The sequence below is a fragment of the Papio anubis genome, chromosome 3 (genome assembly GCF_008728515.1).
Source record: "Papio anubis isolate 15944 chromosome 3, Panubis1.0, whole genome shotgun sequence".
Classification (NCBI taxonomy): domain Eukaryota; kingdom Metazoa; phylum Chordata; class Mammalia; order Primates; family Cercopithecidae; genus Papio; species Papio anubis.
The window spans coordinates 139,278,192-139,294,475 of record NC_044978.1 but is presented as its reverse complement, the minus strand read 5'-3'; the positions used below and the strand labels follow the sequence as shown (position 1 = coordinate 139,294,475).

General features: G+C 35.7%; 1 protein-coding gene across 2 annotated transcripts in view; it reads left to right on the top strand.

Moving 5' to 3' along the window:
* Positions 1-16,284, top strand: part of UNC5C (unc-5 netrin receptor C) — a 381,402-nt gene that overhangs the window by 211,265 nt on the left and 153,853 nt on the right. For both annotated transcript variants that reach the window (XM_003898984.5, XM_009207211.4), the window contains exon 2: positions 4,335-4,556. In XM_003898984.5, the coding sequence (XP_003899033.2) occupies positions 4,335-4,556 (222 nt within the window). The remainder of the gene's footprint in view (positions 1-4,334; positions 4,557-16,284) is intronic.

Genomic DNA, 16,284 nt, shown 5'->3' with positions numbered 1-16,284 from the left:
CAGTCTGAAGTTACTGTTCACAGACTGAATTCCTATTATCACCCTAATATCACTCCTTCAGATATTTATATTAAGAAATAAAGTGGTAAGAGGATGTACTCACTGATGTCCTTGAAGAAAAAAAAATCAATTTTTTTTATAGCTTCAAGTTTTGCAGCATGACCTTAATAGTATCATAAAGCTGGGCTTTTTAATTATTTTGTTATGTGGGGTTTTTTTCTAGTATGGTAATATGAATTGCATGAAAGGTACTGATCTCAGTAAACAGTCTACCACCTCAGGGTGGAATCACAAACTTTCTTATCCCCATGGGTTCAGCAGTCCTTTAATGCCCTGAAAAAGTAAAAATTTTAGCATGGCAGGATTTTACTTATTTTGGATCAGAGGCCCTTTGATGGGCACTAGGGATCATCCAAAGGAAGGCCACAAACACATAAAGTCACACACCTTCCCTTGCACACCATTGCAAATACACTTGCTTAGAGAATTGAAACTAGCCTGAGATTCTCAGTCTGAACAATTATGTTTTCCTTTAGAAAATATCTAATTACCACAAGAAGCTGGGAAAAACAAACTAAGTTCCAAAATGAATATCCAATAATAAAGATGCAATTTCATTTTTCAGACTTTCCATGAAGTGACATGCTCATTTAACTGACATTTGTAGACAGGACTGGCTGTCACACAGGACCAGTGTTTGGTTTAATGTTCTGCTGTCACCATCTCAGAAATCTTAATAAACTTTTAACCAGGGATCCTGAATTTTCATTCTGCATTGGGCCACACAAATTTTGTAGCCAGTCCTGTTTGTAGATATTTCTATTGTTAAAACATCTTATAATTGTAAATGAATCTGAGGCACTATAAACTCTAAAATCCTCTGTGAATCTCTTAGAAATGACCAAAGTTGCCATTAGTATAATATTCATGCATTTGTAAGATTTTTATTGACCCCATATAATGTGCTAGACTTATGGAAAATGAAAATGAAAACAATATAGCCCCTGCTTTCAAAGAGTTTCATTTCTAGTGTTAAGCATTTGTTATATATTTCTAGTTTTTTGAAAATTGGTAATAGTCTTATAAAACGAATTACAAAATTGAAAAGTAGATTCCTCCACTTGTATGACTGGCAAATGCATTGCACAGAGGAGCTAAATATTCATGTAGGATAAATGGTATTTGTAGCTGATCACTTTTTATCTTTAAATACATGTAGCTATAGCCATGCTGGATGTTTAAATAAGTTTTCATCTATTATTTTAGTTGAAGAGAATTGGCTTGGTTGTTTGATTTTCAAAACTTTCTCTAGAAAAGAAAACAGGATACAGTTTCATAAAAAGATGATTTCTAAAATAACACTGTATCTGAGAATTAATGCTGAAACTTAACAGTTTTGTATGGAACAAGAATCAGAAAGTGTTCTTTTAGTATGTTTAACTTGATGGTGGGACCAACGTCCATGGTTGAGTAAGGTACCCAGGTCATATATTGTATGTGGAGAAGGTGAGGGTTTCACAACAGTGGTGAGCCTACTGATAATCAGCTTATTTGCATTTTATCATATCTGTCCCGCTGTATGTATCTACTAACCCAAGATCTTGAATTTTCTATATTAATATCATTCTCAACAACTGAATTGAGTAATAGAAGTGATATGCCATATTGCCTGTAACAGGAATTCATCCAGGGCATAGGCTTGAATTTACTTTGTGAATATTATAGGAAATCTTAATAAACTAATATGCTGGGGTTGGCCAAGGCATCTCTCTAGATCAACTTTTAAGAGATTGGTTCTGCTGAAACTATAATGATATGTAAAAGAAAAACTGGATTTATTAAATTAAAACATTTCTAATGATAGAAATTTTCCCTAATAAGTTGTATTTTCAAGTGCTAACAAACGTCTTGAAAAATCAATACTGTGTGAAACCTCAAACGAAGATATAGGTTCATTTCTCTTTACTTGTTTTGATCATGTTGTCTTAAAAGTCAAAGTTAAGGAAATACAAAGTTAGTTTGCCCATACATTGTCTAAATATATTGTTACTACTTTTTTCCCAGCGCTTAACAGAGCTGCTTTTGACTTTAAAATGTGTGACTTTTTTGCTTCCATTTGTCTTTTCAGTAGTTTACAATAAAATAATCAGAAGAAAGAGATATATGCTTTGGCAAGGCAGAGTAATCAGTTTTTAGTGCCTGTAAAGATTTTCTCTAGCATGTGAACATATAAATACTTTTGCTATATTACTTAATAAGGTAAGGTTGTATACAATCATCTATATCTTGCAATCATTCCTTTTCAAGTTTTACCTTCTGAAACAATGGCTGAAAGATTTATTATACTTTGCGTGCTTAAATAAATATAGTTATTAAATACATTCACATGTTTTTGTGTGTACAAACATAGTTAAAAAATAAAATCTAGTTGACCGCCTTCATGAATAGTAATAATTAAAAACAATAGCTAACTTCTATAGAATTTGAGTCATGTTTTTTGGAGCTTTTTTGATTATCAGCACTGTCCATCATCACATATAACAGTAAGTGCTTTAGAAAAAGAATTGGATAAGACCTTCAAGACATCAGTTTCATGCTGATGGATTTGTCAATAGTTCAATTCCTCATCCCTTTGCCTTTCTGAGCTATGTTTATTTAAGCAGTCTTGAATGTTCTTGCATATTGACTAAAGGAGCTGCAATTGATGGAAACAAGGTTATTCTTTAGTAAGCTGACAATTTTTGTCCTTGATGTTCAACAATGGAAAAACTAGAAGTGATGCCCTGCCAAAAGAAAGCAAATTAAGGAGGTAAAGTGAGAAAAAATATCTAGGTATAGGAAACAACATTTACATTTCAGTGTCATAAATTTACTACTGTGGGCAGCTTTGAATGCTAGTTTTGTCCAGTGATGCAAGTGAAGTCAATTTTTACTGCGAAATAGATTAGCAGAGACCAGACATCATTACTATTTGACAGCTATCTTATGACTTGAATGAAAAAAGTTCCAAGCCAATTTTCTTAGTGGGCAGATAGATGTCCACTATACCAATGGCTATCTTCCAACACAGGGCAACAACTGAAGGAGAAATAAAATGACTTTCTTTTTTTTTTTTTTTGAGACGGAGTCTCGCTCTGCCGCCCGGGCTGGAGTGCAGTGGCCGGATCTCAGCTCACTGCAAGCTCCGCCTCCCGGGTTCCCGCCATTCTCCTGCCTCAGCCTCCCGAGTAGCTGGGACTACAGGCGCGGCCACCTCGCCCGGCTAGTTTTTTGTATTTTTTAATAGAGACGGGGTTTCACCGTATTAGCCAGGATGGTCTCGATCTCCTGACCTCGTGATCCGCCCGTCTCGGCCTCCCAAAGTGCTGGGATTACAGGCTTGAGCCACCGCGCCCGGCGATAAAATGACTTTCAAGACAACATGTGAGCAACCAGCCTTTAAGTATCAATACCATACTCTATATTTACTACTGAATAAAAAGTACATTTAAATAACTTGTAAAAATTTTTAATTTTGACATCAGAGTTTTCACATGACGTGTTTGTAACCAATTTGGGGAATTAGTAATAGCTTTGTTTTCCTCTGTCCCAGTTGGAAGATTATTATTAGGCTGAACTTATTTATGGTGTATTGAAAAGACTGTTTTTACCTTGACTTTTGTACAACACAAGAATAGGTTTTATTATACAAAGCACTTTTATTATTACTTTTTTATTTTGAATCATGCAGAATCCAGGTTTAAAATGTATCTCAAAGTGTGCAAATTATCTAAAGTGGTTTTTAAATTTTGGGTTGAATGAATATTTCACACAATGACATCTTTTGAAAATAACAACAGATTTGAGTTTGAATGTAAAGATCCTTAATTAAAGTTTCTAATATTTCTGCTCATCTCCTTGCAAAGGATGTAAGCTTTATCTATGAGCTTTATGCTTTTCAAGGAAATGTTTCTAATGAAGTTGCTCTTGCTTTTGTCTGCTCTCAAGGGTGACACTCTATAATAGGAAATGTAGTGATACATTGGGAAGATCTTGGTTTTTAATTGAGATACACATGAATTCCAGTTTCAGCTCTGCTATTTACTACCTGTGTGCTCAGGGCAACTTATTTATCCTCCCTGATGTTGAATTTTGCTGTGTATAGAAATGGGAATAATAATCCATATCATTAGTTAAATGACCAGTCAATAGATCTAACATACTGCCTAACACACAGCAGGCATTCAAATCCCTTAATTACTGCATTTATAAGTCATTATTTTTACACAACTAGCAAATAAAAGGCAAGTTGTTACAATGTGTTAACCATTTTCCACTTTCTTCTTGTTTCTCAGACGACGACTTTTTTCATGAACTCCCAGAAACTTTTCCTTCTGATCCACCTGAGCCTCTGCCACATTTCCTTATTGAGCCTGAAGAAGCTTATATTGTGAAGAATAAGCCTGTGAACCTGTACTGTAAAGCCAGCCCTGCCACCCAGATCTATTTCAAGTGTAATAGTGAATGGGTTCATCAGAAGGACCACATAGTAGATGAAAGAGTAGATGAAACTTCCGGTGAGTTTTCCATTGCATTTGCATTGCAGTTCAAGATTCAGTTACTCACTACTCTAGCCTGGGGCCATACTATAATTTCAATTAGTAGAATGGAAAATGGAGTTATTCTTTGACAAAAAGTTTTGAATTGGTTGGTTAAGATTTGGTGATCTTGTTTCATGTGTTGAAAAGTAAAATGGCGTGAATAAATCTTGACTTGATTCCCATTGGACTACATGAGATTAAAATATGGTTCATACTTAAGAAGATAAATAATGCAAATGAATAGACTGACAATGTTAAATGCCCTAGCAAATAATATTCTTGAATTGCACTTGCGTGGTAGTCAGATCTAAATAGCCTGAGATCTGGGAAGCATTTTTAACTAGGATAAATTGAACGTGTTTACATTACTGTCTAATGTTAATCCATGTGCGTAGTTTGCCCTTATATTTGTTAAGGATTTGTAAATGTCGTAGATTCAAAGTATCTTATACTCATAATTTACATCCAAAAGTGAATCCTAACTTCCTAACTCTTATCTAAAATTAAATTAAGGGTGATTCAGAACAGTGATAGTGTAGGATCCATGAACAGAAGAAATGGTAATTGTAGCCCTTTCTCAGAGGGTCTTGATCTGATTATCTTTGCTGCGGCATGGTTAAAACTCCTGACTTTGTTGCTCTGTAAATACCATCCTTAAAGATAAAATACTAAAGGCAAAGAAAGGATGAAGTAGATTCTAATAACCTGTGGGATTTCAATTAGATATAAAGGAAACTTTCTTGATAGGAATTTTCTGCTACACAATGGATAAGTTAAGGTGGTTGTGGAATCTCCTGGAGTTCTTTTAAATTGGAAACATATATATCTTTCCATGGTAGTATAAGTGTTTTTGCTCTCCAGCAGAGAGAATAACTCTTTGAACTTTCAGATATCTTCCAGACTTATGATTTTGTAATGTTGACATATATTTAAGTATTAATACTTTATTGTTCAACGTTTTCAAGCCAAAGAATATCAAGCATGACAAAAATTGAAGCATTTAAATATCTTTGTTATCCTTCATAGATGTCTTTCTATACCAAAATGGATACACATGTTCAAAATCCAAATTGTAAATAATTCATATCTGTGCCCAAGTGTTGGATTAACCAGAGACAAGTAGAGACCAGCACTTGAGGGCTCTACTTTCTACTTTCAAGGTCTGCAACAAAGTAAATAGCATATTGAGGTGACAGAACATAAAGAAATAGAACTGACTATGAGAGGACTGAGAAGAGGCAACTTTTTAAAAAGCATGTGGGGCATATTCTTTATAACATAAATGGTCTTTGGAAAATCAGGTGGCAACTCTACCTAATTGCTTGTCAATTTGTGAATCAATATGCTCACTGAATGCAAGCTGATGACTGCAGATACAACTGGGTATCCAATTGTAGGGTAGCTTACTTCAGGGAATTGTCCCACCTCTTGGTCTAATTACTCAGAAAATAACTCCACCAGATGTCTTCAAAATCTCAAGTGGATTGAGTTGTATTTGTTTCAGCTCACGTATTTGTACAGATTTCAAACAAATAAGCTTTAATGATAAAAGGAAAGAGAAAGAAATCACAAAAGCTCAAAGATGTCACAACATATTCAGGCTTATCTTTACTAAAATAATGAAATGCCTGTATAGGAAGATTATAAATAGAAACAAAACTATTCTAATATTGAATGCTTCTAACAATTTCATGCTATGTTGGTAACACACCCACACACACTTATACACATATATTGAGAGAGATTTCCTTTCTGTGAAACCCTTATTTTTAATAATTCTACACAAAATTAGTTAATATTATATACATCAATGATTAAGACTACCTTTTAAATTAACTATAAACTAAAATAGTTTGCATGTTTTCCTTTAAATTCAGGAGAGACAGATGAGAACTAAGGGATGATTTAGGAAATTCAATACTTTCTCAGTTCTCCTGAGATTCAGGAATGGAGTGAAATACAATACAGCTTTATTGGGAGCTTTCATTTTCATCCAAAACTTTACAAAAAAAAAAAAAAAAGCCAGCATCCAGCCAAAAGCTAACATACTAGACTCATGTAAGTATTACCTTTAAAGTTAGGAAAAACTTGGTGGGAATGTAAATTAGTACAACCTCTATGGAAAACAGTATGGAGATTTCTCAGAGAATTAAAAATAGCACACCATTTAATCCAACAATCCCACTACTTGGTACCTACCCAAAGGAAGAGAAATCATTACATCAAAAAGATACCTGCACTCATATATTTTTCATAGCTCTATTCACAATAGCAAAGATAGGGAATCAACCCAAGTGTCCATCAGTGGATAATCAGATAAAGAAAATGTGGTATATACAAACAATAGAATACTATTCATCCATAAAAAAGACTGAAACCATGTTAAGTGAAGTAACTCAGACCCAGAAATATATTAATAAATGCCACATATTCTCACTTGTGAGAGCTAAATAATCTGTACACATGGATGTTGCGTGTGGAATGATAGACAATGGAGACTCAGAAGGGTGCAGATGGGTGAGGGGGTAAGTGATGAGAAATTACTTAATGGGTACACTGTATGTTATTCAGGTGATGGATACCACCAAAAGCCCTGACTTTACCACTCTGTAATCTATTCATGCAACAAATTATACTTATATCCCATAACTTACTACAAATAAAAAGAATGAAGTTAGGAAAAAGACAAAGATGCCCACAGATACCATTATTAATTGGTATTATTCTAATCTACCAGCCAGTGCCATTAGACAACACAAGTAATGAAGAGGTACAAAAATAGTAAAGAAAGTGGAAAATCATCATTTATGACAAATTATGTGATTTTGTGCTCCTGGAAAATGTATGCATTTTAAAAGAAAAAAAATTTTTAAATCAAGAGAATAGAGAAAATAGCTGATAAAAAATTTGTATAAACAACCAACTTTCCTATGTACAGACAGCCAATTCAAATTAAAATGCAGTAAAAGATGTCATTTAGAATAGCTATGTAAAAGAAAACATGTAGGTATATACTTAACAAAAATTTTGCAGAATTTTTTAAAGGAAATTTAAAAATCCTACTTAGAGACAAAAAGATATCATGACTTACATTAAGGAAACACACATTATTCTTGAATGGAAAGGTCAAATATGTTTAAATGTCTAATACTTATAAATGAATCTGTAATGTCACCATCATTTTATTAAAAATAATTTGGGAAAATAGCTGAGAGAATTCTTAAATAGTAGAGTAATGAGAAAGACCCAACTCATTATAAATATAATGCTAAAGAAGTTAAAAGAGTTTGATCTTAGCAGAGGATAAAACATACAGATTAATGGATTAAAATAGAGATCAAGAAACAAACACCTAAGGCATTTGTACCTATGACATTACCTAGAATGTAATAAAGATCAGTTTTTTAACCAGTGAGGAAAATAGTTTATTCCGTAAATTATTTCATAAAACAAGATAGGAAGTTCAAATTGAAAAATAATAAAGAAAACCTGAAACTATCTCATTCTTTAGAACAAAATAAATGCTAGATGTTGGGGCTTAAAATCATCATCATCATCGCCACCATCACCATCATCATTAGGAGAAAATTTGGCAGTTGGTTGGTTGGTTTCAGTGGTGAGCACAGTCTTTTAAATCGGGACACACAATCTATAAGTCTTACAGGAAGGCATCATTAAACATGAATATCCAAAGTAAGAAAACCACAAACAAAACCAAGAGACAGAATTAAAAACTAGTTATAGTATCTGTGGCTACCTATTAGCCAACAGGCTAATTTTATAAATATATAAATAGCTCAAAACTATATTTAAAGAAAAGATCAGCAACCCAATAGAAAATTGAGCAGAGTTGTTGACACAACAAGATACAGGAACAGCAGTGTAAATGGTAATTAAGTATCTAAGGAGATGTCATCAGGATCAAAACGTTTGTTAACATATGGTGTTGATTAAAGGCATAATTTGTTGATGGGTGTTTAAATTGATACAATCTTTTTGAAGGCCAATTTGAAAATACCTTCAATATTGAAAGGTATATAGCTTCTACTGAGTAGTTACAAACCTAGAAACTATCTGAAATATAATTCCAAATGTGCACAAAGGTTGGCCATTGAACCTTTGTTGCAGTTGCATATCAGGGACTGTTTATCCCTACTGTGATACTTTTAAATTTATTTTTTATTTTTTTGGAAACAGGGTCTTCCTCTCTCTCCCAGACTGGAATGCAGTGACATGATCATAGCTCACTGCAAGCTTTAAACTCCTGGGCTCAAATGATCCTCCCACCTCAGCCTCCCAAATAGCTACAACTACAGGCACACTACCATGCCTGGCTAATTTTTCATTTTTTGTAGAGATGGGGTCTTGCTATATTGCCCAGGCTGGTCTCCAAACTCCTGTGCTCAAGTGATCCTACTGCCTTAGCCTCCCAATGCACTGGTGAAACAGGAGAGTTCCCTCGACCACTTCTGGGGCTTGCAACAGGGGTATGGCTCATTTACTCTTTAAGCTACACTCAAACACCTTTTGAGAGGAGGAGCGTGCAGGTGAGGGGGTGCAGGAGCTGGGGCGAGTGCCTTTGGGCTCCAGCAGGAAGGAACCCTTTACCAGCCTGCAGCAGTGACTGGAAGTTGCCTGTGACAGAGCTCTGGAGCCCCAGAGGGCACGTGTTATAAACAGTGCTCTTTTAGCTTTGCCTCCACAGATGCCTTAAACGTTAACAGCTCTGTGAAGAGTCATCGTGATAGCCTTTTTGGGTCCCTGCACCCAGTGTGTCCTGAATTCTTTTTCAGCATTAAGGAAGAATCAGGTCACAGGAACAGTTTGAAAGGTGATGAATGCGGAGGATTTTATTAAGCGGTGGAAGTGGCTCTCAGCAGAAAGGGAGCTGGAAAGAGGATGATAATGGGAAGAAGGTGATCTTTCCGTGAAGCCCGGCCATCTGCGGCCAGGCTCCTCCTCTCCAAAGTCATGCAGTCAAAAGTTATACTGCGTCTATCTGTAGTCTCCGATGCTCAGTTGCTTCTCTCGACGTTCAGCTGCTTGTCTCTCTGCCAGCTAAGGTCTGGGGCTTATGGGAGCACAGGATAGAGGGGCAGGGCAGGCCAAAAAGGTAACTTGGGCAGGAAAACAGGGGGCTGTAGTTTCCAGGCTTGAGGGTGGTGCCTTTGCTGGGGAACTGCCCTCTTCAACTCAGTATTTCCCTTCCTCCTGTCCATATCACTGGAGCTACAGGGGAAGAGGCCCACCATACCTGGCCATCATCCATTTTAAAACAATGAGGTTGCATCAGATATATATGAAGCTATGGAAAACTCTCTGAGATAAAACTTAGAATGAAAGCCAAAGTAGAGAAGACTGTGTACTGTGTGTGATATGCTTCCATGTATAAACAAAGAGGATGCATGTATATTTGTAGGTGCATTAGAATTTTTCTGGAGAAACATATAGCAAGCAGTTGACACCTTAGAGTCTGGGGTGATAAAGGGACTTTTATTGTTTGAGGGTTTTTTTTTTTTTTTCCAATCCTGTGAATGTGTTATTTTCATAATAAATAATAAAACCTGAACAAAAGCCCGTACCACTTTATTGCCTCTCTTTGCCTGCTATCATAAATTCCCAATATGGACAAATATTGGTGGAGAAATTTGTAGGCTTTTTATGTTAAAGTTTTTTGCTTTCCTGTGAGATCAGAACATCGTGAATGCAACTGAAATAAAGGCATTTGTTTTTTTAGGGGTGGGGGTTGAGGGGTTTTTCTTGAAGCTAGATTCGCCCTGCAACTTTGGTTCTCAACTGGAGTCTGACTGTAGTATTGTTGGGGATTTATTGGTTCTTAATAGCAAGAAATTTTAGAATACATTAAGTCCTGAAATGTATTTCAAATCAGGTAAATTTTCTTAGTATTGGAAAAAATCAAACCTGGTTATCCTATGATAAGACAGAGAAGAGACATTGCAAACAAGTTGTTTTTATACATACCTCTGCCTTATAATCATATTTAGAAGGATATTTAGTGACAACCAAGCTACATTACCTTGAGACTAAGAAAAGTTGACTACATTCAATAAAATATCTATCAAAGGTAACTTCGTATTTAAAAACTGCAAGACAATAAAACTGAAATAAAACAAATTTCTTCTCCAACTCATAAGATCTTTTAAATTAGGAAATCATTAAATAGGAAGCAAATACTTATTTATACTCACTGATTATATCTATCCATTGATCATAACAAAATGTACTGACTGAAGATCATTCATTACCATTACTCTTTGCCTTTCCATCATTTAAACCACAATTGCATTTCTTACATATAAGAAACAGAAAAGTGGAAAGCAGCTTATAATAAATCATTTAGAAATTTTCAATATTTGAAAGTTCTTGATTTGGTAATACAGTAATACATGCCTATGTTGCCTTCAAAATTCCATAGAAATCATGATCTACTCAATATTTTGTGGTTACATTTTTAAGAAAAACTCGGGCTCCGCTGTTCGCTTTCTATTTACTTGAAGTCTTTTCAACTCTTGTTTCCATGGTACCTAAGATCTACCATCTAAAAGCAAATATTTTTTCTCTGTGAAGAAGCAAAGAGGTTTAGAAAACCATGGTTATGTTGAAATTTTAATAATCCCTGAGATTTTCCTTCTTCATCTTTAATTATTCTCAAGTTAGCAGAAAATATCAATGAGGTCAACACAACAAAAATAAAAGTTCCAGGCCTTATCCCGAACACCTTACATGTATTCTGTTCTTTAGTCATCACAAGTGTCTTATGAGATAATTTCTAAGAATCTCCTTTGGTAAATTAGTAATCGGAGGCTCAGCAGGATAAAGAAACAAACTTGCCTCAAATCACCTAATGAGGAAGTGACGCAGCCAGGATATGAACCCAGAGCTCTCTGCTTCCAAAAACTTTGCTGTTGGCCCTGTGCCTGGTGTCTCCCTAAGTTTTGCATAACTACTGAACACAGAACAGTTAGTCTAAAAAAACAGCTATGCAAGACAATTATTTCTTTTCCTAGGAAAAACAGCTCCAGAGTGCCAGCTGTATGTGCATTTTTCATGTTTTTATTTGCCTTCCTTGCTTTGTGTCAGGTTTTCCACATGCAGGCTTTTGTGATTCTTTAATATAATAACATAAGCTAGTGTTCAGGGTCTGGTTTTTCATTCTTGAAGGCCTTTGCCTTTTGGCCAATTAGCAAACAGTGATCCTTAATGGAAAAAAGGAAGTGATGAAGAGAAGCTATAATTGGGCATAAATTTAAGTGAATTGCTTCTAATCAAACCTCAGCTTAGGTATACTGTGCTCGCTCAAGACCCCATTTGTTGCAAGAGTGGGAACAATGAAAATCCTCCTCCTTTTGTATTCCTATTTCAGATACCTTTTCTCTCCATCTGGGTACCAAAAATTAAAATCTCAGCTTCATCCTTCACTCCAACAAGCAAAATGATCATCAAGTATTGCCAATTTATTTTCAAATCATCCTTCTGTTTTAAGTCTTGCTTCTACTCCCCTTCTACTCTTTAATATATACCTCTTTGATTATCTAAATAGCCACCTACATCTCTTTATTTTGGCCTTTTTTCGAGCAGTTTATTCTCCAAGTAGTTATAGGCCTAAAAGACAAGTGTTCAAATGGTTTTTCCAAGTGGTTGTCATTCCCCTTCTTAAAAATATATAATGGTTCCCCTTTGTCCGTGAAATAAAGCACATCCTCCTTGATCTTATCTTCAAAGTCTTCAGTATAATTGGCTCCTAATCAAACTTTCTAGCCTTGTCCCATAGTTTCACCTTTACCATACGCCTTGTATAGTAAGCTGATAGGGTTTTTCCTCTTAAACTGTGTTCAACAAACCACCAGTGTCTTATAAGTTCTTAATAGATGTTATTTTGGAAAACAAGAAAACAAAAACTTTGCAGCCAATGTAGGAAATGCTGCAGTAATTATATTCCCTTTTTGGAGAAAGTACTAAGTCATCTTAATCCATCTGGGCTGCTGTAGCAAAATACCACAGCCTGGGTCATTTATAAAGAACAGAAATGTATGTCTCACAGATTTGGAGGCTGGGAAATCCAATATCCAGCAGATTCGTTGTGTGATGAGGGCCTGCTTCCTTCTAGATGGTGCCTTCTTGCTGTGTCTTCACATGACAGAAGGGGCAAAGGGTGCCTCCCTTGTCTCTTTTATAAAAGCAGTAACCCATTCTTCATGACACTTGCCCCCATGGCCTAGTCACCTTCCAGAGGCCCTGCCTCCTAATACCATCACCTAGGGAGGTAGCATTTCAACATATGAATTTGAGGGGATATGAATAATGAGACCATAGCAAATGTATATTAGCACAACAGTCCCCAACCTTTTTGGCACGAGGGACTGTTTTCATGGAAAACACTTTTTCCACAAAGTGGGAGGGGGATGATTTAGGGATGATTCAAGTGCATTACATTTATTGTGCACTTTATTCCTATTATTATTACATGGTAATATATAATGAAATGAATATACAACTCACCATAATGTAGAATCAGTGGGAGCCCTGAGCTTGTTTTTCTGCAACAGTCCCATGTGGGGGTGATGGGAGACAGTGACAGATCATCAGGCATTAGATTCTCATAAGCTGCATACAACCTATATCCCTTGCATGTGCAGTTCACAATATGGTTTGCGTTCCTGTGAGAATCTAATGCTGCCACTGATCTGACAGGAGGCAGAGCTCAGGACGTAATGCTCTCTCACCTGTTGCACACCTCCTGCCGTGTGGCCTAGTTCCAGTACTGGTCCGTGGCCTGGGGGTTGGGGACCGCTGTATTAGCATGTGAAAGTCTTAGGAAAGGTCTGTAGTGAGAAAACCTTATTTATTTATTTATTTATTTATTTATTTATTTATTTATTGAGATGGAGTCTCGCTCTGTCGCCAGGCTGGAGTCAGTGGTGCGATCTCAGCTCACTGCAACCTCCACCTCCTGGGTTCAGCCGATTCTCCTGCCTCAGCCTCCTGAGCAGCTGGGACTACAGGTGTGTGCCACCACGCCCAGCTAACTTTTGTATTTTTATTAGAGACTGGGTTTCACCATGTTGGCCAGGCTGGTCTTGAACTCCTCGTGATCCACCTGCCTCAGCTTCCCGAAGTGCTGGGATTACAGGCATGAGCCACCACGCCTGACCTGATAACCTTTTTACTATTTGTCAACTGTAATCTTTTTCACAGAATCTCTATTGAAATATCATGAGATCTTAATGTCACACCAGGAGATGATTTAGGAAATGCCACTCACAGATTTTCAAAGGGGAACTACGGGAGATCTGTATAAACTCTATCAAGTGATGCATACTCTTTTCTTTATAGTTTGGAGCATTATAATCATAGAAACATTAAGTTTTGAGAACTATGGGAGTCATTTAGTTCCGCTTAATTAATTGTTGGCATGCTCTTCATTAAATTGAGTGAAACTAATTTTTTATTATCTTGACTTTGTGAACCTGCTTACATCACATGGAACTTCAGAAAATAAGTTTGTTCACATCTTGTCCTCTTATTATTAGTCTTAGATAACCTGAAAAAGATAATTATCACATGTCTTTCCCCAAATCTCTCCCCTCTTTAGTCTAAACATTATAGGTCAAGAGAAGGCTTCATGAAATTCAGGGCCGTGTCTGTCTTTTTTTACTGTTGCTGCTCCTGCTTAACATGGTGTTGGGTACTTAGTAGGGACTCAATAAATACATTTTGAATGAGTTAATTATCCTTTATACCATACTTTTCTTTGCTCCACCTCTGTCAACACCTTATTCATTCTTAAAGAAGTATCTCAAATGCAATACTGTGAATGAATCTTCTATAAAAACCCAAGTCATAGGTAAATATGTCCTCATTTCTGTTATTTGTACTTCCGTTTTCATTATACTCATGGTAATTGTGGAAATACTATGATAATCCCTATGAAATTATCAATATTCGGCATTCAACCTTTTTTTTTTTTGAGATGGAGTCTTGCTCTGTCACCCAGGCTGAAGTGCAGTGGCATGATCTCGGCCCACTGCAACCTCCACCTTCTGGGTTCAAGAGATTCTCCTGCCCAGGCCTCCCAAGTAGCTGGGATTACAGATGCCTGCCACCATGCCTAACTAATTTTTGTATTTTTGGTAGAGACGGTGTTTCACTGTGTTGGCCAGGCTGGTCTCAAACTCCTGACCTCAGGTGATCCACCTGCCTCAGCCTCCCAAAATGCTGAGATTATAGGCATGAGCCACTGTGCCTGGCCAATATTCAACCATTTCTGAAGTGCAGAAGTCACAGTCTTATATTCAATATCATGTGTTATTTATTAAAGTTATATTTATGTATACATATATTAATAGAGGTGCATGTATATATAATATATATAATCTCTGTTTCTTCAACTAGATTGGAATGGTATGGTATGGTTTATCTTTTGTAAAGCTTTTTCTTTTCTGTAGTTTATAACAAGGTGCTAAGCACAGGCAATGATTAATGACAGTTTATTTTCTGAGATTATAGCTACTCATCCTACTAAATTTGTGTAACTGAAATTTAGTGAGACAAACCAACAGTGTGTATTTGGAATATTTCATGAATAGGTAATTTGAGGAATACATAAAGATAGCTTAATCTTCTGTAAGAAGAGTTACTTTATACAATAAATATACCTATCACACCAATTGTTATTATCCATGTAATCATTTTAAACTCAGTTCTCATTAACAGAGTGAACAATTTCAAAAGGAAGTTATGTGGGTTTTGCTTACATTTTAGTAAATGATGCATAAAATTTGAAAACTCTACTTGAACCTCATTCCATAATTTGTTATTTAAGTCAGTAGGAGTATTGCCTTTGCAAGAATGGAGCTTTATATCTGTAATACAGTTGTCTGCCAATGAAGATAAATGATTCTGGAATTTAAATCAATTATTTATTTGATTTCTTTCTCAGAGGTACTTATTTCAATACCAGAAACTAACAATTTTTCTTTTCAGTATGAGGCTGGCCCCAGGGCTGAGTAAATAAAAATAGAAAATTGATAAGGACCCATGTAGTACAAGAAGGCTATTTCACTGACTTAATCTGATAACTTCACAAGATAGTAGTTTGCTGGTTAGTCATAACAGAATATCAATTGTCCTGGATTGAAAGGTGTAATGTTTCCTCACCTTTACTTTGCAATAATGTTCTAGGCCATATCTGTGCAATAAGTATATGTTATTAAAATTTTCTATACAGTATTTGAAGATTCAGTATCCCATGGGGAAGATTTTTTAATGTTTGAATCTTATTTTTCATTTATTAGTGTTCACAATTAATTCATCCTTATTTCATGTTGACTTTGTCTTTAAACACCTGGGCTAACATGGCCAACATAAACTCAGCTGCAATTACAAAAACATGGTTAGATCAGAGTTCTAGAACCTGAGTGTTTGTTGCAGTTGCTTCCATTATATCACGCAGATGAATCTCTGCTAGCTGACTTATTTGGGCTCACCTTCTGCATATAAATGTTTTTCTTTTCATTCTTTTTCTAGCTTACAAAAAGAAGAGAGTACTTGAAAATTTTTAGGCTACACATTTAGATTATTTTTGTTTCTAACCTATTGTTGTCATAAAGTTTTTATTGTTATTGTTATTTGTTCATTTTTGGTAATTCCAATATTTGCAAATGTCAGTATTATAGACCCCGTA